Consider the following 27830-nt stretch of genomic DNA (forward strand, 5'->3'; position numbering starts at 1 on the left):
TTATTTCTGACCTGGTAGGATTTAGAAATTGATGGAAATATATGCGGGTAACATCCGTAGTGACACTGAAAGGAGGCCTTACACTGCCCGTGGCCGGAGCCTGTGCCCACCATGGGGGAGATATTCAGAACAGGTGGGTTTTTTTAACCTTCTCAGAAATTATGTAGCAATGTCTAAAGAAAATATGGTGTCAGCTACTCTGTATCTACCTCGAGAAGTGGTTCTATAGTAGAGAGTCACAAATTAATAAATGGAGGAGGTCTTTGCTTCTCTTATTTCAGGTGACGGTTTCTTTCCTCAGACAACTAACTGTACTTCACTAAAAATACTACAGAAAGGGCAGAAAAAGCTTTTGGACAAAGCCAAAACCTGACAGCACTAAATGAAATTGGGATATGTGATGGTTTAAAATAACCTGCGTCTTCAGCAGACCCCTGCTCTGGGCTTTAATTCTTTTTGCAGTAGAGATCCTGCAGGTTTGGGAACTGGGATTGTTCTGCCTCGGGCTAAACCCAGAAGCGGTGTGGAACTTTATCCCAGCGCCTTCCTAAAACAGTGTGAAAACAGCCCGGATGGAGCCCAGGGATGCGGGGCCGGAGCTGCCCGAGGCCTCCACAGCGGCCCCTGTGCAGGGACATCCCCATGTGCTGCAGCGAGGTGTGAAAACGCTTCAATAATTGGAATTTCTGTGGCTTTCGTCCATTACCTGACACAATTCAGACTGGGATTACAAACCTGCTCCCACCTGGCGTTCTCTTGAAGCAATGCTTCTGAGGTTTCTGACTTCATTACCAAAGTCACACCACCGGGTCAGTATTTTCACTCGTCAGTCTAACAAATACGGTGGAAATGGGGTGTTCTGCCCAGTTTCGTTGGAGCGGGACCACAGGGGGGTCCTGACCCGCGGGGCCCTGAGCACCTGAGGAATAAAGCGAAAGCGCCAACGCCAGAAGTGGTTCCCCCGCCGCCTCCTCCTGGGCCTGGCACCACAAAATGGGTCGAAAAAGGGGAAAAAAAAATAAACATAAAAAACGTCTCTGGCTGTGGAGTGGAGGACAAGCCTGAGCGCGGCCACCCCCGCGTCTCCCCACCCCCGGTGCTGCCCGGAGCCCCTCACCCTCCGCCGCCAGCCCCCTCCCGCTCGCGCCGCCTCGCTCGGGCCCAAGATGGCGTCGGGCCCGTCGGGCGCCGCCTTTGTTGGTGGCGGGGCCGGGCGGCGGCGGCGGCGCGTGCGCGCTGAGGCGCGGCCAGAGACGGCTGCGGCGGGCGGCGGAGCAGCCTCGGCCCCGGCCCTGCCCGGCCCTGCCCGGCCCCGGCCCCCGCCCGCCGCCCCCGGCTCGGAGCGGCGCCCGCGTGGATGGGATGGAAGCAGGACCCTCGGGAGCAGGTAGCGGCGGCGGCGGGGGGGCGGCCCGGGGCGCACCGTGGGGTGAGGAGCGTGTAACGGGGGAGGCTGCAGCGGGCGATGAGCGTGCGGTGGGGGGAGGTGTGCACAACGGGGGCCCGCTGGGGCGGTCTGTACGGGGAGCGGTGAGGTGGGGGGGGACGGGGGGTGCAGGGCGATGGGGGGAGCCCGCAGCGGGGGGTGCGGGATGTGCAGTGGGTGGGCTGTGCCGTGGGAAGCGGGGGGCCCTGCGGTGGGTCTCGGGGTTGGGGGGGGTGCGGTGGGGGGCGAGGGGCAGAGCGGGCGGGGGGGGCGGTCTGTGTGATGGGGCGATGCGGGGAACGCGGCGGGCTGGGCCTGCGGCCCGCCCGGAGGGGCTGAGGGGCAGCGGGGGCGCGCAGCGAGGGGACGGCGGGCCCGGTCAACCCCGGGGGGCCCTGGGAAGGGGGGCGATGGGGCGGCGGGGGGCAGCGGAGTGGCCGGTGCGGGACAGGGTCGGGGTGCGGAGCCGGGGAGCACGGGGAGCCCCCCAAAGCGCGGTGCCGGCCCTGCGCGAAGGGCCTGCTTCGCACCGGCGACCGGCACAGTCCCTCCAGCTCCCTGTCCCTCCCCACTCGTGTCCACCCCGGCTCCCCGTATCCCCCTGGCTCCGCATCCCCCCGGTGCGGTGTTTCGGGGAGTGGGGCTGGCGATGCTGTGTGTCGTGACAGCACGAAGCGGTTCCTCTCCCCGCACTGGGGGCATGCGCGGAGCCGGGGCTGCGCAGGGTGAGGGGCCGCGGGGGCTGATCTCCAGAGTCACCCTCGTGTCCCCGGGTCCCCCCAGCCCTGCCTCCACACACACCTGACGGTGCTTTCCATCCCAGACCCCTTGTGCTGGGATGCTCCGCGAGGGTTTGGAGAACTGTTCCCCAAAATTCATTTGCCCACATCGGCAGATGCTCGCTCGTGAGCATCGCAGTCTGGTGCTCCTCTAATTTGCACAATTTTGGTGCCTAAAATAAGGCAGAAGGAGGGGGGGAGCAGTGGGGACCACTGGCCTTTCACGGGTCTCGTGCTGGGAAGTTTGCTGCCGGCTGTAATGCGGTGGTGCGGTGAGATTTTGACATCAAACGGCTGCACATCTGCAATCAAACTTTGGTCCTTCCTTACGGTATTTAATTTTAAGCGTGGCATGGAGATCTCTTCGTGTCTGTGTTACCTTCTGGCTGTCGGCGCTTTGTGTTTGGGGCTGATTTACTGGCCTCTGGAAGCTGTGATTTGGTGGCTGCGTGAGGGTATCGCCGGCTTTGCCGGCGCCTCAAGGCGACGCAGATAACACTGCTGGCACCCTCCTACCGCCAGCCTTAAATAATTCTGTTAAGGTGCTTTAAAACAACCTGTCAGATGGGATGTGGCCATGCTCAGGGGGCGTGGGTTTGGGTTTCGGTCCCGCTGATGGCATGGGGGTCCCCAGGGCCGTGGGGGTTGTGCTGGAAGTGGGGCTCTGATGCTGAGCTCTTGTGAGTTTCCATTTTCCTCCCCAAATCTGGCTGGGGGGCGTCTGCTCCCACCTGCATCACCCTGCATGCAAGGGAGACTTTTAGCCCATGTCGCAAGAGCTGCTGGGGATCCTGCGCTGCCATAGCATCCCTTTGCCCACTGACAGACCCCAGGTACAGGGCTGAGCCTCATGTACAAGCTCTGACGCTGCCACGCTGCGACCTGCCAAGGTAATAAAGCAGAAACCCGGCGTGTGCCTGGATGTGCCCAACATGAAGATGCCTGGAAAGGCGGCAGGGGAGCCTGGGACATCTTCTGACCTGCAGGCACTGCTTGGGGGCACACACATGCTGATTTTAGAAACTAAAAGTCAGTTTCCCGCCAACTTTTAGTTTTCTTTATCCCTCACAAACTTCCTAAAAGCTGTTAATCTTAACCGTTGTCTTCCTGTGCTAAACCCTGCAAAAACCCCAAAGCTATTCCGTCTGTTGGATCTCTTTATCTTCAGGAAACATGAAATCGTACGTGCCTGTTTCTGGGACGGGATTATATCAAGAAACAAAGCCGAGAGAAGCACCTTGCCTGGAGATACGGCACGGATGATTTATCTCTAAACACTTTGTGCAGCCTCTCTCTAAACGCAGGGAAGAACAAAACAGGGACGAGTTACTAAGATGGCAGACGTTAAAAAGAAGCCAAATCAGGCAGAAAAGTGCTGCCCTTTCGGCAGGGTGATATGTGGCGGAGCTGCGTGCGGGTTTTAACCTCCTCACTGGGAGCCCCCCGCCGGTGGCTCTGCAGGGCTGCCCATGGTGCGGGGCTGCAGTGGGACACAGAGAGGAGTCGGCATTGCCTTTGTCCTGTCCCCTCCGGCGCTGGGGCTGCCTTTGTCTGCTGCTCCTGGCTTTGCGCGTCCCTGTCTGCTGCCTGGATGGTCTGCAGGAGTGGCACAAGACCCCGTGGGGCTGGCAGGAGGGGTGGCAGCCTTTCCCAGCTCCAGGTGCCATTATCGGGGACCCCGGGCTCGTGGTGCGGGGTCACACAGTCCGGATGACCCGCCTGGTGCATTTGGTGCTCTCATGGTGCTTGGTCGCTTCTCACACCCCATCAGAGGGACCGAGAAGGGGGACGCAGAGCTGCTGGGCAGCCAGGGCTGGCTCAGCAAGACCCTTGTGGGCTGGCTCATGCCACCGTGGGTCGAGCCCTGTCCATGGGGCTGGCGTCGCCGCACTGCTCTCCTTGGAGTCAAAGCAGCTGGTTTGCAGTCCCTGTGAACGGGTGCGGCGATGCTCTTGCCACCATTTGTTGTGCTCCATTGTACCATCCGCAGGTTCGGTCTCTGGCTCAGCCGGGACTGCAGGACTGCGCATGTCTGAGTGCGGGGGCACCGGCCTCGGCTGTGGCAGGGCAATTTTTAACTTGACACTTCCAAGTTTGTCACCTGTGATTTCTGAGCGGAAAGCTGATGTTTGGCAGGGCACAATGGTGCCCTTTGCAGTGCTTGGCGCTCGGTGTCAAGGATACAAAGAACTAAACTGCTTTCAGAAGTAAATAGCCTAGTAAAACAGATTAGAGCCTGTTGTGGCGCGTTTCTTGGACGCAGCCACCACAACGCGAGGCAGGAGCAGCGTTTGGGCAGCTCAGACTTTCCCTCGGAAGACAGGCTCTGGTGCAGAGAACACATTTAATGCTGTGCATTGACGGCTGCAGCCAGAGCCCTCTGCCCCGTGTGGGTGTGATCTGCTTAAACTCAGTTTCATGCCAAACCAAAAAGCGCCTGTGGCCGCCTGAACCCAGTTGTGCTCACGGCGACTCAGGGAAAGAGCAGGTGGCGGGTGCGACGTCTGGGCTGGCAGAGATGAGATGGTGCTTTTTGAAGTCTGGGCTTTGTGGGTCGGCATCGGTCAGTGCTTAGAGCTGGTGGTTTTGAAGATGTTGAGCCTGGAGACTGGGAAAGCCAATTTTGCTCGCCACGCTAGCAGTTGCCTTTCCAGCTGGTGCTGCTGCACGATGCAAGGGTTCACTTATCTGGGGGTCTTCTGGGGCTGGTTTAGGGTGGGAGGTGGCTCAGGGTGAGGATGGACCATGCCGTGCGTCTGGCAGCATTGCGTGCCGCAGCCCCGCTTGCTCCTCTACGATTCCCACTGTGTTTTGGCGGCGCCGGGTGTGTGGGGAGGGGGCTGTCGGACCCGCCGCCGCCACAATAAAACTGCCTTTTGTCTCGTCCCCGTTCCTGCGGCCCCTCGGCTGAATGCGGCGCTGGAGAGGATTTAAATGACATGGTAATTTCATGCCGTCCCACCGGCGGCTTTGCCCGGGTGCAGGCAGCTGTTGGGCAGCGGGTCATGTTCCCCAGCTGTTACAATAAATAATGGAAACAAAGCGTATTCCAGCACTAATTACCCCAAACGGACTTTCACCTTGGTCGTGCTGCCCTCGCCGCCGTCTCTGCCCGCTGGTGCTTCGCGCACACCCGGCGAAAGGCTGGCAGCGGCGGCAATGCTCCCGCCACCGGCGCGTCCCCAGGGCACGGCTTTTGTGTGTGAAAGTCTGTGATTTCTCCCAGGCCGCTGAATTTATAATGGCAGGCGGATTTCATCCCGCTCACTGGCCGCATTGTGCTGCAGGAACAACACTCCAGCCCCCGGCCCGGGTGCCTGCAATTTACATGACAAAGTGGGAGCCTGTGCAGCTTGCCATGGAGAGTCGAGGTATGCAGAAGCCCCCTGGCTCCCAGAGGTTTGGGTCGCTTTTTAAAGAGGCTTCTTCTACTGAAGGGGAACCGGCACATTTTGCTGCTGGTCCCTTTTCTGCTGCTCCAAGCAGCAGCCGGGGGCTGCGGGCACAAGGTGCCTGGGGATGCTACGTTGCGCTGCCCAGGGTTCCCCAGCACAGCATCCTCCGAGCCAGGCAGAGGGCGGCTTTTGGGAGAATTTGCACTGAGGCAAATCATGGGGGGACTCTGAGCACCCCGGGGCAGGGACGTGGCACGGAAAGGTGTGAGCCCAGCCTACGTGTTCATCAAAGGGCTTTGGGGTCTCTCCCACCTGGGCTGAAGCAGCCGAAGCCAGGTGAGAGCCTGTCTCACATGTCGGAGATGCCGGATGCCGCAGCTCCTGTTGGGCACTGAAAGTCACCTCTGGTCCCCCTCCCTGTGCTGGCTGCCACCACATCACTGTCCTTACAAATAGCTATGTCCTGGGTAGGGACTGCTGCACTGTGCGCAGGCAGTGGGGGATAATAGCTTTTTAAAAATTTTTGGATCTCAAAGTAATTTAGAAAGGAAAAGTTGTTATCGCTCCCTGCTTTGCTGTTGAGCTCCAGACAGACTGCGCGACCCCTGCAGCAATCCTGGGGCTGGGCTGCTGGGGTGGCTGCTCCGGCTCGTTGTGTTCGAGGACCGTGTGTCTGTGGTTGCCAAAATTATACCCTCTGAGTCAGCCCAGGGGTGAACTTTCCCATCCTCAATGCTGGTCTTGTGTCCTGCCCTGGTCTTTGCAGAGCATCTCCCTGCCATCGTAGTGCTGCTCCCTCCAGCCAGGCTGCCCATTTATATTATCTTGCATTTGCAATATCTCATGGCTTGTGTCAAACTCCTGAGCCAACTTTTGTGTTCCTGGAGGCTGACTCCTTCACCTGTGATTCATGATCCTAATTGCAAGGCTTTACGTTCATAAAGCATCTGGTGATCCTCCGGCGAGAGGGTTTGTGTACAGCAAAGTGTTCTTTTCAGGCTGGCTGGGGTTGCGGGAGCATTCCGTCGCCCCTCTGCAGTGCGGCTCCTGCCAGCCCCGAACCTGCTTCAGCTCCTCTCTGGCACTGAGGTGCCACCAGGCAGCTGCTGAGCCATGGCTGCTGCCCTGCAGCTGCAGGGACACCGTGGGCACGTGGAGATGTTGTCCTGCTCACGCATGGCTGCTGGTATCGTCTCAGGGGTGAGAAGATCCAGAAGAGGAAAAACTGCGGGTGCTGGCATTGACGTGGTTGCAGGGAAGGCAACGAAGAGCTGCTGACCCCCAGCAGGTCTTATAAGTGGGCTGCATAGTGTCTTGCTCAAAAGGCAGAGCAGGGACCAGAGGCTCCAGCAGCGCTGGCAAATACCTGTTTGATTGTGAACCATGATTTAAAAATGCATCAGCTTGCAGACAGGGAGCTGGCGATTGCCAAGAAATGTTCGTCATGTGGAGACATGAATTACACCGCAAGTAGCTCATCTGAAAATCAGTTTCTTAAAATTAGTTGCCCCTGGAGCGTGGTGCAGCCGTTTCTCTCAGGGGTGCTGGCAGCCGCCCTGTCCCGAAGCAGCTGCGAGTGCCTGTGGGGTCCAAGCCCCGCGTCGGCCTCCAAGATCCCTGTCCTGCTCGTTGGACTGCTCCCAGTCCCACATTGCCTCATCCGAGGAGGTGCTGGGGCTCAGTTAGGCCCAGGCTCGGGCTTCTGGCAGATTTTGGAGCTCCCAGGCTCCTGCCGCAGGGCAGAAGCAAGAACAGAGGTCAGCTTTGCAGAAGTCAATGCTGCGGTTCAGCCCTCAGATGCTCGCAAGGGTCATCCCATCCCCCTGGTGTCCTGCAGCATGGTGGCCTGTCGTCAGGAAAAGTCTTGCAGAGATGGGGTGCAAAATAAAAAGCAAATTTGAAGCTGAAGTTGCTGTTCTTCTGGTTTTCTGCTTCTGATATTTTTAGCCTGGGATTGAAATTTGGATTTAAAAAGAATGTGGATGGGAGCAAGGGGTGCTAACAGCACCATGTGTTCAGGAGCCAAAATTGGAGCTGGGACGCTGTTTGGGGGCTGACTTGGACAGTTGGCCACCCAGATGGAGCGCTCCTAATGTCCCCATGCTGCGCCCCCCGCACCCGACCCAGCTGTCTGAGACCTTGCAGGGTTGGAGAAACAGAGAGAAGATGCAAACTGGGGTAGGTGGAGATGGGCAAAGTGGGAACAGTGCAACAGGGGCAGATCTTGCCTCGGAGAACAGCGGTGTTGAATGTTTCTTTGGCAACATTTTAAGATACCTTTGAGTCCAAGGGTGTCTTCAGTTTAGAAACATAGTTCAGTCCCGTGGCCGTGCATTGGTACCCTTCCTTCCATCTCCAGAATTTCATTAGTAAGTCTGTATAATGGGCTTCGTGGAAAAACTGGTACTTCCCTCTGCGGGTTTGGGGCCACCCTGCTTTAAGTGGGGATTTTTTTAATATTTTCAGCTACCTCCCATAATCCATAGGAGGTTTTCATCAAGTTGTTAATTTTTTCTGGTTTTATCAGCAGTTTCTCTGGAGTTAGTCTTCCTCATCGATGTTGAACAGCATGGGTTTTTTTGTTGAACAGCAGTTGAGAATTACGTTGAGGAGGGGTTAAGGTTAAAAGGAAAGGTCAATTACTGGGACTTGGGTTATCCTGCAACATGGAGTTTGAAACGCCGTCTTTAATCACCAGTATAAAACCAAAGTGCACTGTTATCCTGCAAAATCTAGCAGTTAAATAATCGGGTAGTGCAGATGCGATAATGTGTTTCCTGTTCCTTGTGGCATCCTCCCTCGGGCAGCGAGTTTGGTGGAGGATGGAGGGGAAAACACATGTGTCTGCAGGTCCCTGGTGACGGAGTATCCAGGGAATCGCATCCCCTTGGAGGGGCACAGGCAGCTCGGTGCCAGTGGAGCTGGTTCTGCTCTGCCATGGGAGGTGGCAGATTCCGCAGCCTGTGCCACATGAGCGGGTGGGGAGGGAGGCAGTGGGGCCGCTGGCAGTTCCCCAGCCCTTTGCTTTGCCTCCGGCAGAAGTCCTGGGCATCTTGACAGGACTGTGTTTCTCTCCCTGGAGCAGATGCAGTCCCTCCTGCTGGGCAAAACCTCCCCATTGTGCTGGCGCTGGCTTGTAAATCAGCAGGACAGGGGCTGGCCTGGCCGTGGGACAAAGGCTGCCGGGATGTCCTGGCTGAGCAGCCTGTGGCAGGACCACCCCAGCCCTGGCACCAAGGGGGCCTGCGGACCCCTTCCCCGCTAAAACTGACCCCAGGTGTTTGACAAGCTGAAGAGCGATGTATTTGGAGGAAAATGGGTGGAGGAGGGGGTAGAGTGTATCCATCAGCCACAACTGGCAAGTGTGAATCATGGAATTGGGTGAGACCGCTCTGCTCTCTTCTTTGGGGTTTGCAGTAGCATCCCGTTTCTCCTCACCCTGCGACCCAGCAAGTCCCACGCCACCTCCGGCTCGGCGCTGGGGAGCTGTCAGACCTGGGCTATTTTTGGAGCTGCCCTTACAACAAAGCTCTGCATGCCGGAGCCCAGTGTGGATCGGCTTTGAAGTCACTGTCGCAGCCATGCTTGGCCTGCTCTGCGCTTCTTGGTTGCCAAAGGCTGTCCTGTGGGATGGGATGCTGGGGATGCCCCAGAGGTGCTGCCAGAGGGATTCCTTCCACAGGAGCCGGGGAAGGGATGGGCAGTAGAGAAACACCGCAGCCCTGGGAGGGCCAGCCTTGGTCTAAGCGCATCTCCACTAGTTCAGTGAGCCGATCTCTCCCACATGCTTCAGGCGAAGGTTGCTTCTGCTGCTGCAGGCCTGTGGTGAGCTCTCGGCACAGATACGAGGCTCTATGTGCTTTTTAAACCAAGGGCTGGAGAGTTTCTAGCTGCTGTTCTGGTTGTTTGCATAGTGGGCACTTTCAAAGCTCTTTTAACGTGGATATTAGGTACAACCTGTCCTTTGGTGCCAGGAGAACCAGATGTGGCCTTCTGTCCCCACATCTGGTCGGGAAATGTAGTTACGGGTATTGCTGTGTATGCCAGAATGTGGGTGTGCCTGTGGCTGGGGCAGGTGGTAGGGAGTCCCTTGTCTTCTGAAGGTCTGTACTGCTGCCACGCGTGGCCCCAGATGAGTTACCTTCCCTAAGGCAGAGCAGAGATGATTTATCTGCTAGTGGATAGTTTGACACCTGCACAGCTGGTCAGAGCAGAGCGGAGGGCTTGGCACTGCCCTTTGATGGCTTGGCTGGTGCCAGCGCTCGCTGGATGGTGCCCAGGGAAGCTGCTCCCAGCTGTGCTGGTCTGAATTCTGCCACCACCTCCTCCTGCCAGGAGCTTGACTAGGAGACCTCCTGGATCGGGATGCAGTGATGGAGAGTGCTGTGACTCTGCATTGTGTGTCTGTCTGGGCACGGGATTTCTCCCAACCCTCCTGACCCATTTTCTCTCCCCACAGCTGCAGGCGCATACCTGCCACCCTTGCAGCAGGTATTTCAAGCGCCGCGTCGGCCCGGGATAGGAACCGTTGGGAAGCCCATCAAGCTCTTGGCCAACTACTTTGAAGTGGACATTCCCAAGATTGATGTGTATCATTATGAAGTGGATATCAAGCCTGACAAATGTCCACGCAGAGTCAACAGGTAAGGCAAGTATTAGAGGTTTTGCCAGTCGTTACCCACTTCCAGTTTCCTTGTGGAGGCTCCAGAAGTGCCTGTTCTCCATCTTCACTGGTGGAAGCCATCAGGGTGACATTGTGGCAGGGGTCACAGTGCTGCCCAGCGCCTGCGGGTGGCTGGACCTCACCAGCCATGTTTGTACAGCAGCGCTGGTTCCTGCCCAGGACAGCCTCGGAGGTCCTGAACCTCAGCACAGTCCCCTGCTTCTTCAAAGCAGCTGTGCTATTTTGGCAACAATCCTGTATTTAAAAATAGCAAGCCCCAGACCTCGGGCCATCGCGTACTTTTCTGTGTTTTCCTTTTTGGCATCCTACTCGCTGCGCGTCCCCTTGTGCTCCGGCAGCCTGGGTAGCTCTGCACCCCAAAGGCTGGTGAGCAGATGCTGTGGATGCTCCCGGTGGTGGCCGTGGGCAGCGAGTTGCTGCCTCTCGCCCGCCTGGCATCCGCGGTGGGTTTGCAGCCAGCTCCGGCGGGTGCACATTCCTGCATGCATGTAAACTCATTCTGCCGAAGCTGATGTACTGAGCTGCGGGGCAAGGCATGTGGATGCTTGTCCTGGGACCCTCCTTCCTTGGGGGGACATGGCTGTGCTCTGTGGTGCCCTGCAGCTCAGAAGTGCCCCGGGTAGGGAGGCTCGGGGCCGGGCAGGTCACAGTAGGTGTCAGGCTGTAAAGAAATCGGCAAAACAAACCTCACCCTTCTCTCCCCCTGCCCCTTTCTTGTCCTGCTCGCCTGTGTAGGGAAGTTGTGGAGTACATGGTACAGCACTTCAAACCGCAGATCTTCGGTGACCGAAAGCCAGTCTATGATGGGAAGAAGAATATTTACACTGTCACGGCCTTACCCATTGGAAACGAGCGGGTAGGAGGGGGAAGCGAGCCCCGTGCCAGGCGAGCACCATGTGCCTTGTGCCTGGGAAGGACCAACTGAAAACGACCTCCTCTCCTTGTCCTGTGAGGATGCCATGATTGTTTCCCTCCCTTCTGCACCCAGGTTGACTTCGAGGTGACGATCCCAGGGGAAGGCAAGGACAGGATATTTAAGGTCTCCATCAAATGGATGGCCATCGTGAGCTGGCGCATGCTGCACGAGGCCCTGGTCAGCGGGCAGATCCCTGTCCCTCTGGAGTCCGTCCAGGCGCTGGATGTTGCCATGAGGCACCTGGCTTCCATGAGGTACCTGTGCCAGGGGCAGCCTGGCAGGGGCCATGCCATGAGCACCAAGCTTGCCAGGAAGGGGATGGCTGCCTCTTGCAGGCTGTTGTGGCTGGGACTGGCCTCAGAGGTCTTTGGGAGGAGGCAGCTGTGCCTGTTACACTGCTCAGTGTGATTGCTGTGAATGCTCCTGCAATAAAAATAAACGGGGTGATGCAGCCAGTGGGGTGGGTGGTGGTTTGGAGGGCCTAGGGGTGCTTCATGGTTGCTGCCATGGGGCTGGCGTGTGCTGATTGATGCGGTTTGCCCTGGTTCGCAGGTACACTCCTGTCGGCCGCTCCTTCTTTTCGCCCCCCGAAGGCTACTACCACCCCCTGGGAGGCGGCAGGGAGGTCTGGTTCGGTTTCCACCAGTCAGTCAGGCCTGCCATGTGGAAGATGATGCTCAACATTGATGGTGATGTACTTTTCACACTGGGGAATTGCAGTGGTGGGGCTGGGTGTGTGGGCTGGATCCGGCCAGCCCTTAGGCCGGGTCTGTCTGCTGGAAGAGAGCAGAAACTCATCGTGGTATCTGTCCTGCAGTGTCGGCCACTGCCTTCTACAAAGCCCAGCCCGTAATTGAGTTCATGTGCGAGGTGCTGGACATCCGGAACATCGACGAGCAGCCAAAGCCCCTGACGGACTCGCAGAGAGTGCGTTTCACCAAGGAGATCAAAGGTAGAGCCCCCGGGGAGCGCTGGGGCTGCCCCAGACACCAGCCACGGCTTGTCTCCCACCCAGGCCCTGCAGCGAGGTGGGGGGAGCAGGGGCTGCATGTTTAAAATGTCTCCTGGGGCACTGTTGCCTCCCTCGTGCACTTCACAGGGCATCTGCAAGCACATCTGCTCTGCAAATGGTTAATTATTTAAGGAAGGTGGTGGTGGTGTCCTGGGGAAGTTGGGTGAAGGGGAATTGCTCCCACCTTTACTAGTGACTCTGCTGTGTCTCCCTGTCTTGCATCAGGTCTGAAAGTCGAGGTTACCCATTGCGGGCAGATGAAGAGGAAATACCGTGTGTGTAACGTTACCAGGCGTCCAGCCAGCCACCAGACGTAAGGCGGGTGGGAAGATGCCCTTGTTGGAAAAATCTGAGCTGTTCTCCTTTTTAACAGCTGCTGGTGTCGTTAGGGAGAGCTGGACAGGAAACTCCAGCCTGTGATGGCAAAAGGAGATGTATTTGGTGCTCCGCAGTGGTGCTGGGCACAGCAGCTCGCACAGCTCCGTGTCATGCGCGGTGAAGGCAAGCGGGATGCAGGGGAGGGTGGGAGTGCAGAGGATGCTTTGTCTGGCAGGCGGCGCGCTGCAGCGGGCGGGAGCTAACATGCCAGGAATTGTCCTAGTTTTTACCTCTGAGTTTGGTTTTCTTCTTTCTTAAAATAGACACAGCTAAAGCAGAAGCTTTGTCAGGGAATAAAATGATTCCCTGCCTTGTGGGGGGCTGCTCTACTCCCTGCAGCCCCCCACAGATGGGGACAGCAGCACCGAGCTGTCGGGTGCTGCAGCCCATGGGTGTTTCCAGAGTTCATCACTGGGGTTTGCCCCCGCAAAGGTTTGGAAGCAAAACGGGGTTTGAGGCAGAGGCTGGGGGGAGAGCAGGCGGACCCTCCAGACCTCCCTGCGCGGGCAGCGATGGAGCTGGAGGGGAGGGAGGGATGTTTTTCAGGCTGTTTGCCCCCCCAGGTTTCTGCAATGTTTCTGGAAATTCTGCCAACAGTGGAAAAAAAAAAAAGAAAAAAGGGAAAACACAACAAGAAATTTTGGCTCATGCTGTGCAAACCCGAGTGCTGGCAGAAGATCTCTCCTCAGTTCTTGCCCGATAGCAAACCATCAGTCTCGCTCAGGCTGATGCTGTCAGGTTTCAGAGCCCCTGGCAAAGGGGTTGCACCTCCCTTGCCACAGCCATGCTTCCTTGTTGCATGACCCCGTCTCCAGGTGTATCTCATTGGGGTTTATGAGCCCATTGCCATGTACACCCCACTTCACCTCCCCCATGCTCCAGTACCCTTGTGTCCCAGCCCTGGGGCCTGCTGAGCACAGGAGGAGTGTGATGCCTCGCCAGGGCGTGCGGGCTGTCTCTCCCATCTAATTTTGGCTCCATAAAGAATATCGGGTCAATTCTTCATTTTAACAGAGCTCTTTATGGAGCTGGGAGCAGCTGGTGCTGGGTGAGGCTGGGTATCGTGCGCTCCGGCTATGGACAGTACGGCACCCCTCAGCCCTGCCACCGGGAAGTTTGATTTTATTTTTTGCCCCTTGTGATTTTGAAGGGATATGCACCCTCCTGCCCCGCGCCCCCGTGCTCTGCCCACCCCGGAGCTGCTGCCCCATACTGGGGAGAGGCCGGTTAACCGTCGCCTGGAGCTCGGCTCCCAGGGAGAGCACCAAGCTCAGAAGTCCTCTTGAGTGCCAGGGTGCTGTATTTATGTACCTGACAGGGGCATGCGTGGCATGTCCTGCAATAAACATTTGCCCTGATTAGCTGGATTAGTGAGGGAGAGCTTTATTTAGGGACATCAGTCCCACACTGGGATCAGAGTATTCCTGACTCAATTTCTGAAAATACTGCTGTTGTGCTTTTTATTTTCCTTTATGGTAGCTTGGAGTGGGAGCCTGCCAGTTCCCTCTCTTCCCAGCCAGAGTAAGTAGTGCTTGAGGTCTGGAAGTGTCTGTTTTGAGTAGGTGCATCCTTCGTGTCCTGCCTCTGCCAGGTTTCCCCTGCAGCTGGAGAGCGGTCAGACAGTGGAGTGCACAGTGGCTCAGTACTTTAAGCAGAAATACAACCTGCAGCTGAAATACCCCCACCTACCCTGTCTCCAGGTTGGCCAGGAGCAGAAGCACACGTACCTGCCCTTGGAGGTGAGTGTTAGCTGTGCGCTGCTGGGCACCCCGGCTTTTGGGCACCATGCAAAGCAAGGGCAAGTGGCCTTTGCTGGCAGATGCGCGGTAATGTTCTGCAGCTAATGTGTTGTGGGCACTAGTTGCCTCAGTGTTGACCTGGCAAGAGGCACTTCTAGTAAGTGAGGGAGGAGACCGTGCTGTAAAAATGCCATTTTCCTGCAGCTGCAGGCTTGGCACCTCCGGTTTGGGGCTGGCTGCCGGGCCCGAGTGCTGTACCCGCGGGGGCAGCTCAGCCATGCTCTCTCGTGTCTCCCCTGTCCCTAATGCGTGGCTGCTGTTTCTCCCATGCCTTGCAGGTGTGCAACATCGTGGCAGGCCAGCGGTGCATCAAGAAGCTCACAGACAATCAAACATCAACCATGATAAAAGCAACAGCCAGGTCTGCCCCAGACAGGCAGGAGGAAATTAGTCGCCTGGTATGTGGCACGAGTCCCTGGCAGGGATGGGAGGGACGCTGTTAGGGGCTGCAGCTCTGATGGCAGGTTACGGCATTGTGTCTGTGATGAACCTTGTTGTGGGCCCGCTCCTCAGCTGCTCTGCACTGAAGAGCTGCGACCTGCTCAGAAGATGCTGCTGGGGTTAATGGCTTGGTTTTATTCTCCTCTTATCACTGAGTCCCCGGTCAGAGATGCCTGCGTGTGTGTAATGGACACTTGCAGACAGGAGCCCCGCTCAAAGTGACTGTGGAAACTCATGTGCAGCAAATTCAGGTCCTCTCGCTGATGGAACCTGACCCAAAGGGAGCTGGAACTAAAAATAGGAGAACAAATCAGAGAAATTACCCCGGCTCCGAGTGTACGTGGGGACTGTGCGTTGTGGGGCAGCAGTACGGGAACTCTGTCTGCAGGTCAGCTTGGGGCGAGCCAGGGGAACCCAGCTCTGCCAGCGGCCTGGCCAGAGCTCGTTAATGGTGCTGCTGTTACCTAAACCAATGTCTCTAGGCTTTCAAAGCTGTGGACATTTGATATTCCTTCTGGGAGTCTTGATAACAGTTTCTTGCTGGTCTGAACCTTCCCACTGAAGCCTTAAATCTCGGGATCAGGCTCTACTTTGGTCGTGTTGGTCACTGCGTTCAAAAATCAGGTCTCCTGTGGGTCAGTTTGAAGGGCAGGGTTTGGCCCTTTGTGTTAAACCTTACGGAGAGGACTTCAGCTCTGTAGAGAGCATGACTTTACGTTTCCTGGCCAGCTGAAGCCGTGTGGGATGCAGCAGTCAGTCTCACTCCCTCCCATGGCCCTTCCTTCCCTCTGCAGATGAAGAATGCCAGCTACAATCTGGATCCGTACATTCAGGAGTTTGGGATCAAGGTGAAAGATGACATGACGGAGGTGACGGGGAGGGTCCTGCCGGCACCCATTCTGCAGTACGGAGGCAGGGTAAGCAGGGTGTTGGGCTGCGTTGTGCAGAGAGATGCTTTCACACCAAAACCCACTCTTTCTGAACCTTCTGAACCTGAAGGTAGCCCCTTGTTTGTAGGTTAGAACTGGAATTTTCTATCAGAGCACCTTGGGTTTGGTTTTTTTGGGTTTTTTTGCAATATGACTGTACTGAAAGTGTAGCCAAGAGTCATTTGGTGACAAAAAAGTGAGCTGAAGGGGAGAAAGACGCTCAGGGTAAAGCAGCTTGGGTGAATTTCCGTCACCTTTGAAGAGCCGAGGTTGTGAATTGCCCGTTACCATGCGCCGCAGCAGCCCCTGGCAGTGCAGGGAGCTGGCTCCAGTGAGGGCGTACGGCTTTGTGATAGGGGGCACAAGCACGGCAACGTGTGGGCACTCCCCAGGGCCTGCCGGCACGGGGCCAGGCAGGATGCAGCAGCGCTCTGACACTCTGTTTGCCTTGCAGAACCGGGCCATTGCAACTCCCAACCAAGGCGTGTGGGACATGCGAGGGAAGCAGTTCTACAACGGCATTGAGATCAAAGTCTGGGCGATTGCTTGCTTTGCCCCGCAGAAGCAGTGTCGAGAGGAGGTGCTGAAGTAAGGAAAGGGGCAGCTCCCGTGGGTGGGATGACGTGGGGAAGCTCGTGGTGCGGCCACCCTGCTGCTGCCAGCCTGGGGCTACACGTCCTTCATCATTACCACTGGATCTGAATTGCTCGTGGCACAAATTTCATCCGAGTTCGGGCTGGGTGTTGAGTCTTGTTTCTGTTAGTTTATCCAGAGTGCCTGACTGTTTACCCTGGCTGCAGGCGGTTCCTGAGCCATCACAAAGCCCGCCAGGTTGGAGTGAGCACGTCGCACTCCAACACGTGGGAGCTGACAGTCTGGCTCTCCTCGATCTGCTCTTTGCACCAGGTAGCTGCAGTGTCGTGACCTGATACTGCCAGCCCTAAAGCTGTATTGAACTTTTCTCAGCTGAATCTCCTCAGAGAGATGGGGTTGTGAGGGATATTTAGTTAAGGTTTCCCTAATGCCCTATCTGAAATAATGTAATCAATGTAGAAAGCATCCTAACTCACCACGGGTTTTTATTAGAGAAGTCTTTCTGAAAAGCTTTGGTAGCTTAGAGATTCTCTGCTTCGATAGCGAAGTGACACAGAGCAGGGACGATGTATTTGATTTAGTGAAATGGTCACCTTGGTTTTGGGTTCTGCTGGGGACTCCGATTTCTTCTGAGTGAGAGTGGATGCATCGAGGCAAGCATTTTGTGTGCCTCTTCTGGGTGTTTGGCACGGTTAATGTTTGGGGTGGTTTGGAGCAGCTCAAAGTCTCTATGTCTGCAGTGACTGGGTGGAGGTGGGAGTGACACCACACTCCTGCCGTGACTCCTTGGGGCAGAGCTGGGAGCCCTGTGCTCCCTCTGGCTCTCCCTGCATCAAATTTATGCTTGGCAACCCAAAAATCCAGAGTGTGGCTGAGCACTTTGTCTGGTTTGGTGAGTGAAGGCTTGCGTCAGCTTTGCAAATCACCTGGAAATCAACTGTCCCCAGCAGCAGGTCTGCTCCCCACTTCTCCAGCTTCCTAATGGAGAACAGCTCACAGCTCCATCGCTCTTCAGGAAGAGTCAGTACCTGGGTAAGAGGGTACCAAGAGGGGACGGTTCAGCTCAAACATGTGTTGGTCTTGCATTTCCCACCACAGATGTGGTGATGTGATGTCCCCATCTCTGTCCTGTGCCACAGCACTCCAGCCGTGAGTCCCTTCTCACTGGGTGGCCGGGGTGCATGGCGGAGCTGCAGTGCGGAAGGGCTCAGGGCTGATGCTTCTCCTCCTGGGCACAGGAACTTTACGGACCAGCTGCGCAAGATCTCCAAAGACGCAGGGATGCCAATCCAAGGCCAGCCCTGTTTCTGTAAATACGCCCAGGGTGCAGACAGTGTGGAGCCCATGTTTCGACACCTCAAGAACACCTATTCGGGGCTTCAGCTCATCATTGTCATCCTGCCAGGGAAAACACCGGTGTATGGTGCGTCTGGGGCAGGGGCGAGCGGGGAGAGGAGAGGGGCTTTGCTCTGGCTCAGCAGGGCTGGCTCTGCTCCTCGTGTGGTGCTTTCTTCCCCCATTTCCAAGGGCACTGCTGAAAGCGGTGCGTTGGTGATTGCCTGTGTGTTCATCTGCTTCCTCTGCCCGCAGCCGAGGTGAAGCGTGTTGGGGACACCCTCCTGGGAATGGCCACGCAGTGTGTCCAGGTCAAGAACGTGGTGAAAACCTCCCCACAGACCCTTTCCAACCTCTGCCTCAAGATCAACGTCAAGCTTGGCGGGATCAACAACATCCTTGTGCCTCACCAGCGGTTCGTACAGCCGCTGCCTCTCGCAGCTTTGGGGCTCGTTTCCCAAGTCCCAGGCACTTTGAAACGTAGATTTGCAGCCTGTCTCACCTTGTAATGAGCTGTTGATGTGCCCAGGCCAGAGCCCGGAGGTTGAGAGATGTCCTCTGTGAGACCTGCTCACCTCCATTGGGCTGTGCATCGCCCTGAGATGGCTCCGGAATGCTGACTGCGTCTTTCTCTTCTCCCACCAGCTCTGCCGTCTTTCAGCAGCCAGTGATCTTCCTCGGGGCCGATGTCACTCACCCGCCAGCAGGAGATGGGAAGAAACCCTCCATAACAGCTGTAAGTTCCCTGTCTGGGGCCAGGCTCTGTGCCCAAGAGCCCTGCAGGGAAGAGCTGGAACGGCACTTGTGTGTCCATAAAGGGGCTGTGCCACTACTGTCCCTATGTGACACTTCTCAGGGTGGCCCCATGCCCTTTTGGGTGTTTCAGTCCACTCCCAGGGCGGTGGGTCCCCGATCCCGTCCTGCCTCTCCGCAGAGGAGCTGTGGTTTTGGGGAGCTGCTGGGAGAGCTGTCAGCTGCCAGCAGATGGGGCTCGTGATGTGCCCGACACCGCGAGCGCTGTCGGACAGGGTGTGCGGGGAGCTCGGGGCGGCCGCTGGGCTCACGGGAGTCATCCCCAGGCAATCCTGGTCCTGCAGGGCAGCGCTGGGAGAGACCTTCCCCAGGTGGGAGAGGTAGGGAGAACTGGGGTGACAGGGCTGCTCCAGAGCCTTCTGGGGAGGAGGATTTCCCTTCACCCCAAATGAATAATGAGCACCCATCAAATGAAGTGCCTCTCGCATGCCGAGTGGCAGCTCAGGCCCTTCGTGGGGCTCTGAGACGTTGCCTTGTGCTCGTGGAAGCGAATGAAAGTGTCAGGTTCTCGTAGCATCTGTTTTAATTAAGCACATCAGCATTTTCCTATTAAGTTCTTAACTTTCCAGGACTCATAGCTCAGGTTTTCCTTGGCATGCAAATGTGTCTTTGGAGGAGTGTTTTTTTCTTAATTAGAAGTGGTTGGGAAATGCTTTTGGCTGTTTGCTGTAGGTGTGGGTGGGACAGAACAGTGTGTTTCCTGGCAGCAGCACTTCCCCTCTGAAAACATCTTTGTGTTTTTTCTGTGCAGGACCACTGTGAGGTTTTTTTCTTAATTTTTATGAAAGCTTTTTTGAAGCTGCAGGGGAGGAGAAGGGTAGAGTCTTCAGATGGCCTTGATCTTGTCCGTGGTGTGTTGTTAATCAGACAGTAGAAGGGGGTCTGTGGCTGAGGCCAAAGGAAACATTTCTGTTGAACACATCGGTTCTGCTGGTGCAGCCCAGACTCTAGACCTCTGAGAAGCAAAAGTGAAACTGTCACTGAGTGTAGGGGTGACAGGCTCAATGCTGCTGAGGATGTTGGGGTCTGCGGTGCTTTCCCTCCGCCCGAGGGGATGTGGACCATGTGGTGCAGTGAAGCAGCCAGGCATTTGTCTCCCAGCATGGGCCACCACCTCCTTTGACGTCCATGACTCACACTGCACCCCGAGCCCTGCATCACGGCCAAGCCCGGCTGCTCTCGGCCTCTCTGCCCTGACGTCTTTGAGGTCTCCCCTCCAGAGCACCCGGCTGCGATGGGAACTCCCTGCTTCATGGCTGCCGCCCCGTGACTCAACCCTGCCATGTCCTCAGGAGGCGGCAGCGCCAACCACGGCCGTCTGGGGCTGAGCGAGGGCAGGGAGGTGGTGCCAGCAGATGCTCTGTGCAAGCCTTGGACTGGTTCAGTTACCTTCTGGGCAGAGGGTCTCTGGGCAGCCTGGGGCGGGCAGAGCAGTTGTGCCACAGTCGGAGGGGTAAGGAGCGGCCGATAGCAGAGCTCCCCGGTGTTGCTGTGACGTAGAGCTCCGCAGCAGCTGTGACAGCAGCAGTATTGCAACTGCAGCTGGGGTTTTGTATCCTGGGGGTGTTGTTGCCCTGGTGAAACAGCAGAGCAGAGTTTGGGGTCACACAGTCCTTCATGGAAGCCAAAAACCTCTGGAGCGAGGGGTGGAGGGAGAAGGGCTTAGGCAGGCAGAAAGGGCAGCCCCACTTCCCCCTCTCCCCTCCGCTTTCGGGCAGGAGGGTTGAAGCTGGGGCAGAGCGGCAACAGCCTCCACAGCCACGTCATTCAGTGGCACCAGCTCAGTTGTCTCGATGGAAATTCCCGTAAATACCACAAAGGGCATGGCAGAGTGTGAAACGGGAACGTGACCACAACCAGGGATGTCCTTTTTGGGCACTAGTTGCCTGTACAGTGTTTGCTGTCCCATCTCCTGACCTGTGAGCGTGGGTGCTCTGCCCACAGCCAGCTGTGGGTGTTGGAAGCAGGCGGAGGCTGGGAATGTCCCATGTTCCCTCCGTCCTTCCCGTTTTAACATGCGGGCCTGGCCTGTCTGTGTCACTGCAGGTTGTGGGCAGCATGGACGCCCACCCCAGCCGGTACTGTGCCACGGTGCGTGTCCAGCGTCCTCGCCAGGAAATCATCGAGGACTTGTCCTACATGGTGAGGGAGCTCCTCATCCAGTTCTACAAATCCACCCGTTTCAAACCAACCAGGATCATCTTCTACCGCGATGGCGTTCCCGAGGGGCAGCTCCCACAGGTGAGGACCCTGCGGATGCCCGTGGGACAGTGGGGCTCCACCGGCTCCTGTGGGATTCTCTAAGGGTGCATGAGGACGGCTGGGTGCTGGTGTGTCCCCTCAGTCTGCATGCACTTGTCTCTCCAGATCCTTCACTATGAGCTCCTCGCAATCCGAGACGCCTGCATTAAACTGGAAAAGGATTACCAGCCTGGCATCACCTACATCGTCGTCCAGAAAAGGCATCACACCCGTCTCTTCTGTGCAGACAAGAACGAGAGGGTGAGTGTTGTGGGGTGCTGGGGTGGCCGGAGGCGGCTGATTCATCTCTTTAGGAAGGTTGATTCCAGCCTTTAGGAAGAACCAGCCTTGACTTTGCCGAGGGGAAGGCTCACCGCTGGCAGGCAGAGAGCCCTTTCTTGAATGAAACATGCTGCTCAGTTGACTCCCGCATCCATGCGGATTAGGTTGCTTCTAGAAATCCAGACAGCTGTTTGCTGTTATTATGAGTTACTGGGTGCTGATGATCCTGGTGACTCTCTTGAAATAGCCTCTGTCAGCTTGAAAACATCTGTTGTTTTGGTGATAGCTGTAGCCGCTGACGTGACAGGATGAATAACCCCTTGCTCACAGCTTGTTCGTGTGTGCTGTGCAGTAAGACTGATTGCTGTAGCTTTTCCTAGATTTGATCTAAATCTAGTGGTTAGATCTAGTTTAACCAGACTCTGGCTCTACTCGAGCAGGAAGATTTAATCTTGGGAACTGAGGACAGTTTTTTGATCAGGGTGCAAAAGCCCCAGTACCTTGTGGCAGAGACTCTAGCATACACTCTGTAGAGACCCCTGGAGTTTTGCTCACTTAATCCTCATTTCTGCGGTAGGATGGGCCAGTGCCCAGCCTTCATCCTTCCTGCTTTCCTTCCCTTTGCTCTATCTCCATGTCATGCCTGGTGTTGATGCTGGCAGAAAATGTCAGCAAGCCTGGCGGGGCAGGGAGCAGAGCGGGATGAGATGCTCCTGTCCCCCCCTTAACGGGCACTTTGGGGAGCAGCTCTGCACGGTGCTCTCAAACTGAGAGGCTGAGATGGGCACCCTGCGCCATGGCCCTGCTGCCAGGCAGGTGTGTTACAGATGGTGCTCTGGCCAGCTGGAAATAACCACGCTCTGCAGTGCTTGGTTCTCTCTTTCTATTCTCTGTAGATCGGGAAGAGCGGGAACATCCCAGCAGGAACAACAGTGGATACAAATATCACCCACCCCTTTGAGTTCGACTTCTACCTGTGCAGTCATGCAGGCATTCAGGTACCGCGCTGCGTAGCTGGCTGTTGTGCTGCTGCTGGTTTTCTTCAGCTGTTGTTGCAGGTTGCGCCCTTGTGCATCTGACCCTGTCACAGCCTCCCACCGGCACCGGAGATGTGGGCAGTTTGGTCCAAGCTGCCGTTGTGGTGGTTTGGCGAGCGGGTGCCGGGATGGCACTGCTGCTGCGTGATGGTGGCACATACACTTGGTTTCTCTCCTGGAGCCAAGGATCTCTCCTCTGAGGTTTTCTGCCTTCGGAGCGGCCCATTCAGCAGCTTGTCAGCTGGTGTCTGTGTGTGCCAGGCTCGCTATGGTGCCTGCTCGTCAGCAGGGACCTGTTGTCTGGCTGTGGGCGGGAGGGCTGCGGCCAGCCGGCCCTGGAGCAGGCGACTTGCTTTGCAGCTGCCTTTCTTCAGGCAGCCAAGATTAGTCAGAAACCATACTGAAAAAATTGCACTCCATTTAATCTACAGCTGCTTCCACAAGGGAGGCTTTTTGGCTTCCTCTCCTCCTGCAAGGACAGCAGGGAGCTGGCCCAGTTCGGTGGGGAGCCAGTGGGAGACGTGATGCTGTGGGCTGTGCGGTGTCAGGAGCCGGGGGTGGCAGTGCAGAAGCACGGGCAGTGCCTGGGCACGGGGCAGCTACACTAATGCTGGTTTGCACCTCGGTGCTAAGGGCTTTCCTGCCTCACGGCGCCTGTGCATGTGTGGGGTTCTCAAATTAGGGAAGCACAGGCACCTCTCCTGCCCTGGCTGTCTGCCGGGTCGGTTTGATTGGGTAGGGAGTGACGAGGATGCGAGGCAGCTGCCTGTCTCTGGATGCCGGCAGCACCTCTTACGCTGCCCCCTCGCCTTCCCAGGGTACGAGCCGGCCGTCCCATTACTACGTGCTCTGGGATGACAACCGGTTCACCGCGGATGAGCTGCAGATCCTCACCTACCAGCTGTGCCATACCTACGTGCGCTGCACCCGCTCGGTCTCCATCCCGGCCCCGGCATACTACGCCCGACTGGTGGCGTTCCGAGCGCGGTACCATCTCGTGGACAAGGAGCACGACAGGTGAGGAGGCTCTGCCCGCGGCCCCGGGAGGGCAGATCCCAGGGATGGGCAGGGGCACCAGCACACTGCCTTGGTGTTTGAAAGCGCCTGTGTCAGAGCAGCGCTGCAGCAGACCCTTTCTGGGGGGGAGACCCGCACGTGGCTGCATCCCGTTAGGTCCCAGCCTAGGGCGAACCGGGGGCAAAGGAGGGGTAAATCCCATCCTGAGCTCATCCCGGGCCTGGAGGAGCATCCCTGGGGTGTTTGAGCATGTCAGTATCTCTGCAGTGCCAGGCACAGTCACCAGCACGCGTGGCATCCCTGTGTGCTGCGGTGAGACGTCTCCCTGTGCTGACAGCGCTCACAGACCCTCATCTCCAAGGGAGTTTCTTAGTGTTCCTGGGGGGAAAATATGAAGTAATTATGCAGTGGTTTCCTTGATTTTCAGTGGCGAGGGCAGCCATATATCTGGACAGAGCAACGGCAGAGACCCCCAGGCCTTGGCGAAGGCTGTGCAGGTTCATCAGGACACTTTACGTACCATGTACTTTGCTTGAAAGCCTAACTTTTGTTACCTCACTCAAGAAAGCTTTCAGATTTGTAGGAGCCATACAAAAAAGGAAGCATTGGGACACCTTGTTTTTTTTCCAATGAGAAATCACTGCAGGGCAGGCAGCGTCGATTCGAGGCAGGAGACCAGCACCACGGGACAGAAAGATCCAACACCTTTGTAGGATTGGAAGAGACTGATGATTATTTTTTTAATTTTTCTGGCTTTGCAAAATTTTGACCTGACCAAACACATGAAGGCATTCAAGGAAGGGATAAAACTCCCAGGAGGCGGAAGCAGGTTTTCATTTTTAAGATGCAATACTATAGACTCCTGACTGTGAAATGGCGGATTTGGTCCTCCGTTGCCCACCAGGCGCTGGTAGGTATTTTTTGTGGGGGTTGGGGGGAGGGGATTTTTAGAGCCTTAAAACAGAAGACTAGATTTATAAAACTAATATTTTAGAATATGAGATGCTTTAATGGGTTAAGGGGAAAAACAACTAGTTTATAGGAGAATTCTAACACTAACAGTTCCCCGCCCCCGAATAATTCCCCCCCATATAATGTAAGGCACCCTAGCACTTAGCTCAGAACTGAAAACTGTCTTCCTTATGTTAAAAGCTAGTTAGCTGCTGCCATTTGAAGCAACAGTCACAGACTTTTCCATGGGTGAGTGCCTTACTATGATGCTGCAAAATTTCAATGTTTTTAATCTTGTAAGGAAAATAGTAATCTTGTCTTGATGGTGGTCCATATTTCCATCAGAAGGAGTTAATTTCTATGGTCCTAAGTTGCAGTTTGTGTTAGATCACGACCTCATGGTGGTTAAACTCCATTGAAAGATGTGCACTTTCATACAGGACACGTTTAATGGCTGCTGACCCATTTTTGTTTCCAATGTACTACTTGTTATTTAAAACTGTTTCTGACAAATGGGGGCGTCTTCATCCCATGAGGACAGAAATTGCTATCAATTTTTTCTTTTTTTTTTTTTTTTTCCTGAATTTTTGTGATGGACACCGGGATTTTTTTACTAAGCATTATTTTTATACGATACTGAGTCTGTTGCCAAAATACATGAGTCATTAACACGCTCAGAGTTTACATCACCACACTTCCCGAGGCTGTGCGCTCACGCCAGAGATTTCTAATGTTTCCTGTCCGATGAGTGTTACCGACCGCAGTCCGTGCAGCGCCAGGTACTGCTCAGCGCCCGTCTCCCGCGTGCGTTCGGCACGCGTCTGCCCGGGTCGGCTGCTTTCTGAAGTACCACGTACCCCAACTGCGGCACCTCCACACTGCCCCCCTCTCTGCTGCTAGGTTTTGCTGCTCTTTGTGTCATGGTATCACCGATCTCATGCACGGGGTTGTTTTGTTTTTTTTTTTTATTCTGAAAGCACACCAGATTTGTTCCTTAGTCAGATTGATGAAATCCTTATTATTGTCATGGAGGAAACTCCGACCGATTTGTGTTTTTAACAGGAAAAAAGCCTTTTTCCCAACAGTAACATAGGGACTGCTTTTCAGACTCATTTTGCTGCACAGAATGACCGTTATGCACAGCGGGGCAGTAGTAGCAACTCATTACCAATATCGTATGGGCAGTTTATTTGGGTTTTTTTAAATACAAGTGTGCACGGCGCTTCCTTCAGGAGAGAAAATGACGCGCACGCTCTTACCAAGCTCTTAAAGGGAAGAGCTCTGTTATCATTTCACTGCCAAACGTGAATGTGTTTCCGAGGCAGATCACCACGAGCGCAGCCCCTTGCCAGGACGCGTGGATAGAAGCACACCTTTTTTTGTTTTGTACTTTCTGACGTTTAAACTTGCCTTGCCTTCATGAAAACCACACTGGTCATGTTGGCCCGTTGATCTGTCCTACCACCGGGAATTCACTCTACCCGTTTTCTTTTTGGGCAACGTGTTTGTGAAAAATGAAGACATCAATATGCTATGCAAACTTAAGTGCTGAGCCCACTGATGTCACGTTTTGTGAAGATCCTACGTTTAGCACAGTCCTGTTTTTCCTCAAGACTACAGTATTTGGTTCATATTCTCCTTTGCACCTTGTGTCAACCTCCACTGCTGTATATCCGCAAGGTGACGGGGAGGAGACCCGGAACTAGTCGTGGTCAGTAGGGTAGGGAACTCAGAGGAAGGCTTTTAGAGAGCAGGGAATGCATCAACACTAAGTGTCAACATGAGAAGCCTACATTCCTATACACAAGTGCCTGCATCGTGACACAAATTCAGCACCTCTCCATCTCACCCTCAGAACTCTGGCTTGTGCTCATGGGAAGCGAAATGCTCTCAGGGGGGCTGCACCCGCTCACCTTGCGTTAGAAAGCCCCTCGCTGAGAATAAGGTCGGGGGTAAGGTCAAGGTTCTCTCTGCAAATCAGTTTGTTCACCAGCATTACAACGGAAAGCACCTGGCTGCTGCTCTGCAGCGGGGGGCAAAGGTATTTTGGTTTCTAGTTTTTATTTTAGTGTTTTAGTTGGGTCTAGAATTCTGAAATGTCTTTTAGTAGCTGTGGCATAGCACGTGCCATTTTTAACCATTTGAAAAGAGATAGTTGTGGGCATTTACAGAAACAGCTTGTTGCTCTGTAACAATTTTTTTTAACCTTGAGACTTGAAATGTAAAATGGACCTTTAAGATTTGCACTCATTTGTAAGGTGGCTGTTCATAGAAAACTATGAATGAAGACTTGCTGATGTAGCACCTACTTTTAACAGCAATTTTAACTACACAAAAGCTTCACAGCTTCTGAAACTCTCAGCTGTTGACTTGCAGATCGTGTTCTGCCCTTATTTCAACTTCTGCGTTGGGTTTTCATGGTTTTGAATAAATAAAAAAGCCAAACTCAGTAGCTGCTGTGCCCTTTAAATCCTATTTCCATTTTGAAGAAATTTAGAAGGGGTTTGAGTTACCCGCATGTTTTCTATAATGGACTATGCACTGTACCTTCGATGCAGCTCCAGCATTCAGCATTTCTACCCTTTTCTTGTCCGAGATGCAAACGAATAACTGCATGTTGAGGTGCTGTGCATTTTGCTACCCGTAGCAGATAGGCGTTACCCCCGATACATATCAGGATTTGTAGTTAGCCACAGCCCCCACACGGACATCCCCAGTGGCTCCCCAGTCTCTGCCTTCTCCACGGGCACGTGTTCCTTCCGCAGCTGGAAACACGGCCGGGTGCACGCAGTTTTGTGGGAAGAGGAGTGACTTCCATTTACCTGTCAGTTGTTGAATGCTGTTTGTTTCTCTTGTCTCATACCTGAGCGTGACGGGGGGCGAGAGGGCAGAGCACCCTCTGCCCAGCGGTGGTGGGGGTGCTCTGGTGTCCCAAACCTACGACCTGATGTCTAGTGTCAAAAAGCCCAAGCATTCAACGTTGCCTCGCGGGAGGTTTTCTTCTTGGAAAATTAGCGTGAAATAAAAAGAATGTGATTGTTTCAGGAAGGGAAGCCAGACAGCAGGACAGCAATAAACAAGTGAAATTCATATCTTGCCTGAGTGATTTGCACTTCAATAGTTGTGAAAGAAAATGTACGGGACTCCAGTGCTTTTGTGTTTGATTTCTAGCCCCTTTCGTACCTCCTTTATACGAGCAAGTATTGAACTGTACATAGGGTGTTTTCAAGACACTCTCTTTGGGTTATTTTTCTTGTGGTTTTTTTTTTTGTTTTTGCTTTAGCTTGAACTCTGTATGGTCCATTTGTTAAATAGACGTGAACAGTTGATGTACAGTGCTTACTAAACAAGCAGCAGCACAAAACTTATTTTATTAAGAAAATATGGCTTATATTTTAAAGGTTGAGTATCAATTTTTTTTTGTATGCGTGGAATTAAGACTGAGAAAGAGTAACAAAATCCTTGGATTAGGCCAAAAGAAAATACTGTAAGATCATAACCACCTCTTTATTAAAGAAAATGGTATGATTAAAGAGCTCCAGAACATTGTATTTATATTTGATTTGATTTGATTTGATTGCCTTTGTGGATTTTTTTATTTTTCTTTGCCTTGGTCCTGATTTTTGCTTGCAACTTTGACTTTGCAGTCCCAAGTGTCTGTTACCCTGTAACTGTTGGCAGAAGACCTAAATAAAAGCAATGTGAATATGTTGGGGTGACACTCCTGCGTCAGATTGCGTGGGGAAGGGGCGGCGCAGTCCTGGCCGCTCGCTTGAGAGGGGCTCGGGGAGAAATGGCGAA

At 54.9% G+C, this 27830-nt stretch overlaps 1 protein-coding gene across 2 annotated transcripts; it reads left to right on the plus strand.

Annotated features, from left to right (window-relative positions):
- The first annotated feature begins 1246 nt into the window (after window positions 1–1246).
- AGO1 (argonaute RISC component 1) lies at window positions 1247–27737 on the plus strand. Of its 2 annotated transcripts, XR_010073704.1 has the most exons (20): window positions 1247–1387; window positions 10060–10243; window positions 11020–11140; window positions 11273–11454; window positions 11753–11889; window positions 12018–12152; window positions 12438–12525; window positions 14182–14329; window positions 14668–14787; window positions 15625–15747; window positions 16214–16347; window positions 17592–17776; window positions 17944–18103; window positions 18334–18424; window positions 20548–20742; window positions 20869–21003; window positions 21921–22022; window positions 22879–23078; window positions 23506–23988; window positions 25550–27737. XR_010073704.1 is itself a non-coding variant. In XM_063355698.1 (19 exons), the coding sequence occupies exons 1-19, from the start codon at window positions 1363–1365 to the stop codon at window positions 23612–23614; spliced, it is 2574 nt and encodes an 857-aa protein (XP_063211768.1). In that variant the 5' UTR covers window positions 1247–1362; the 3' UTR covers window positions 23615–27737. The 2 variants fall into 2 exon arrangements, 1 of the variants encoding a protein (XP_063211768.1); XM_063355698.1 differs by having other exon boundaries at window positions 23506–27737.
- The last annotated feature ends 93 nt before the right edge of the window (window positions 27738–27830 follow it).

This window comes from Chroicocephalus ridibundus, chromosome 19 (genome assembly GCF_963924245.1).
Source record: "Chroicocephalus ridibundus chromosome 19, bChrRid1.1, whole genome shotgun sequence".
Taxonomy (NCBI): Eukaryota; Metazoa; Chordata; class Aves; order Charadriiformes; family Laridae; genus Chroicocephalus; species Chroicocephalus ridibundus.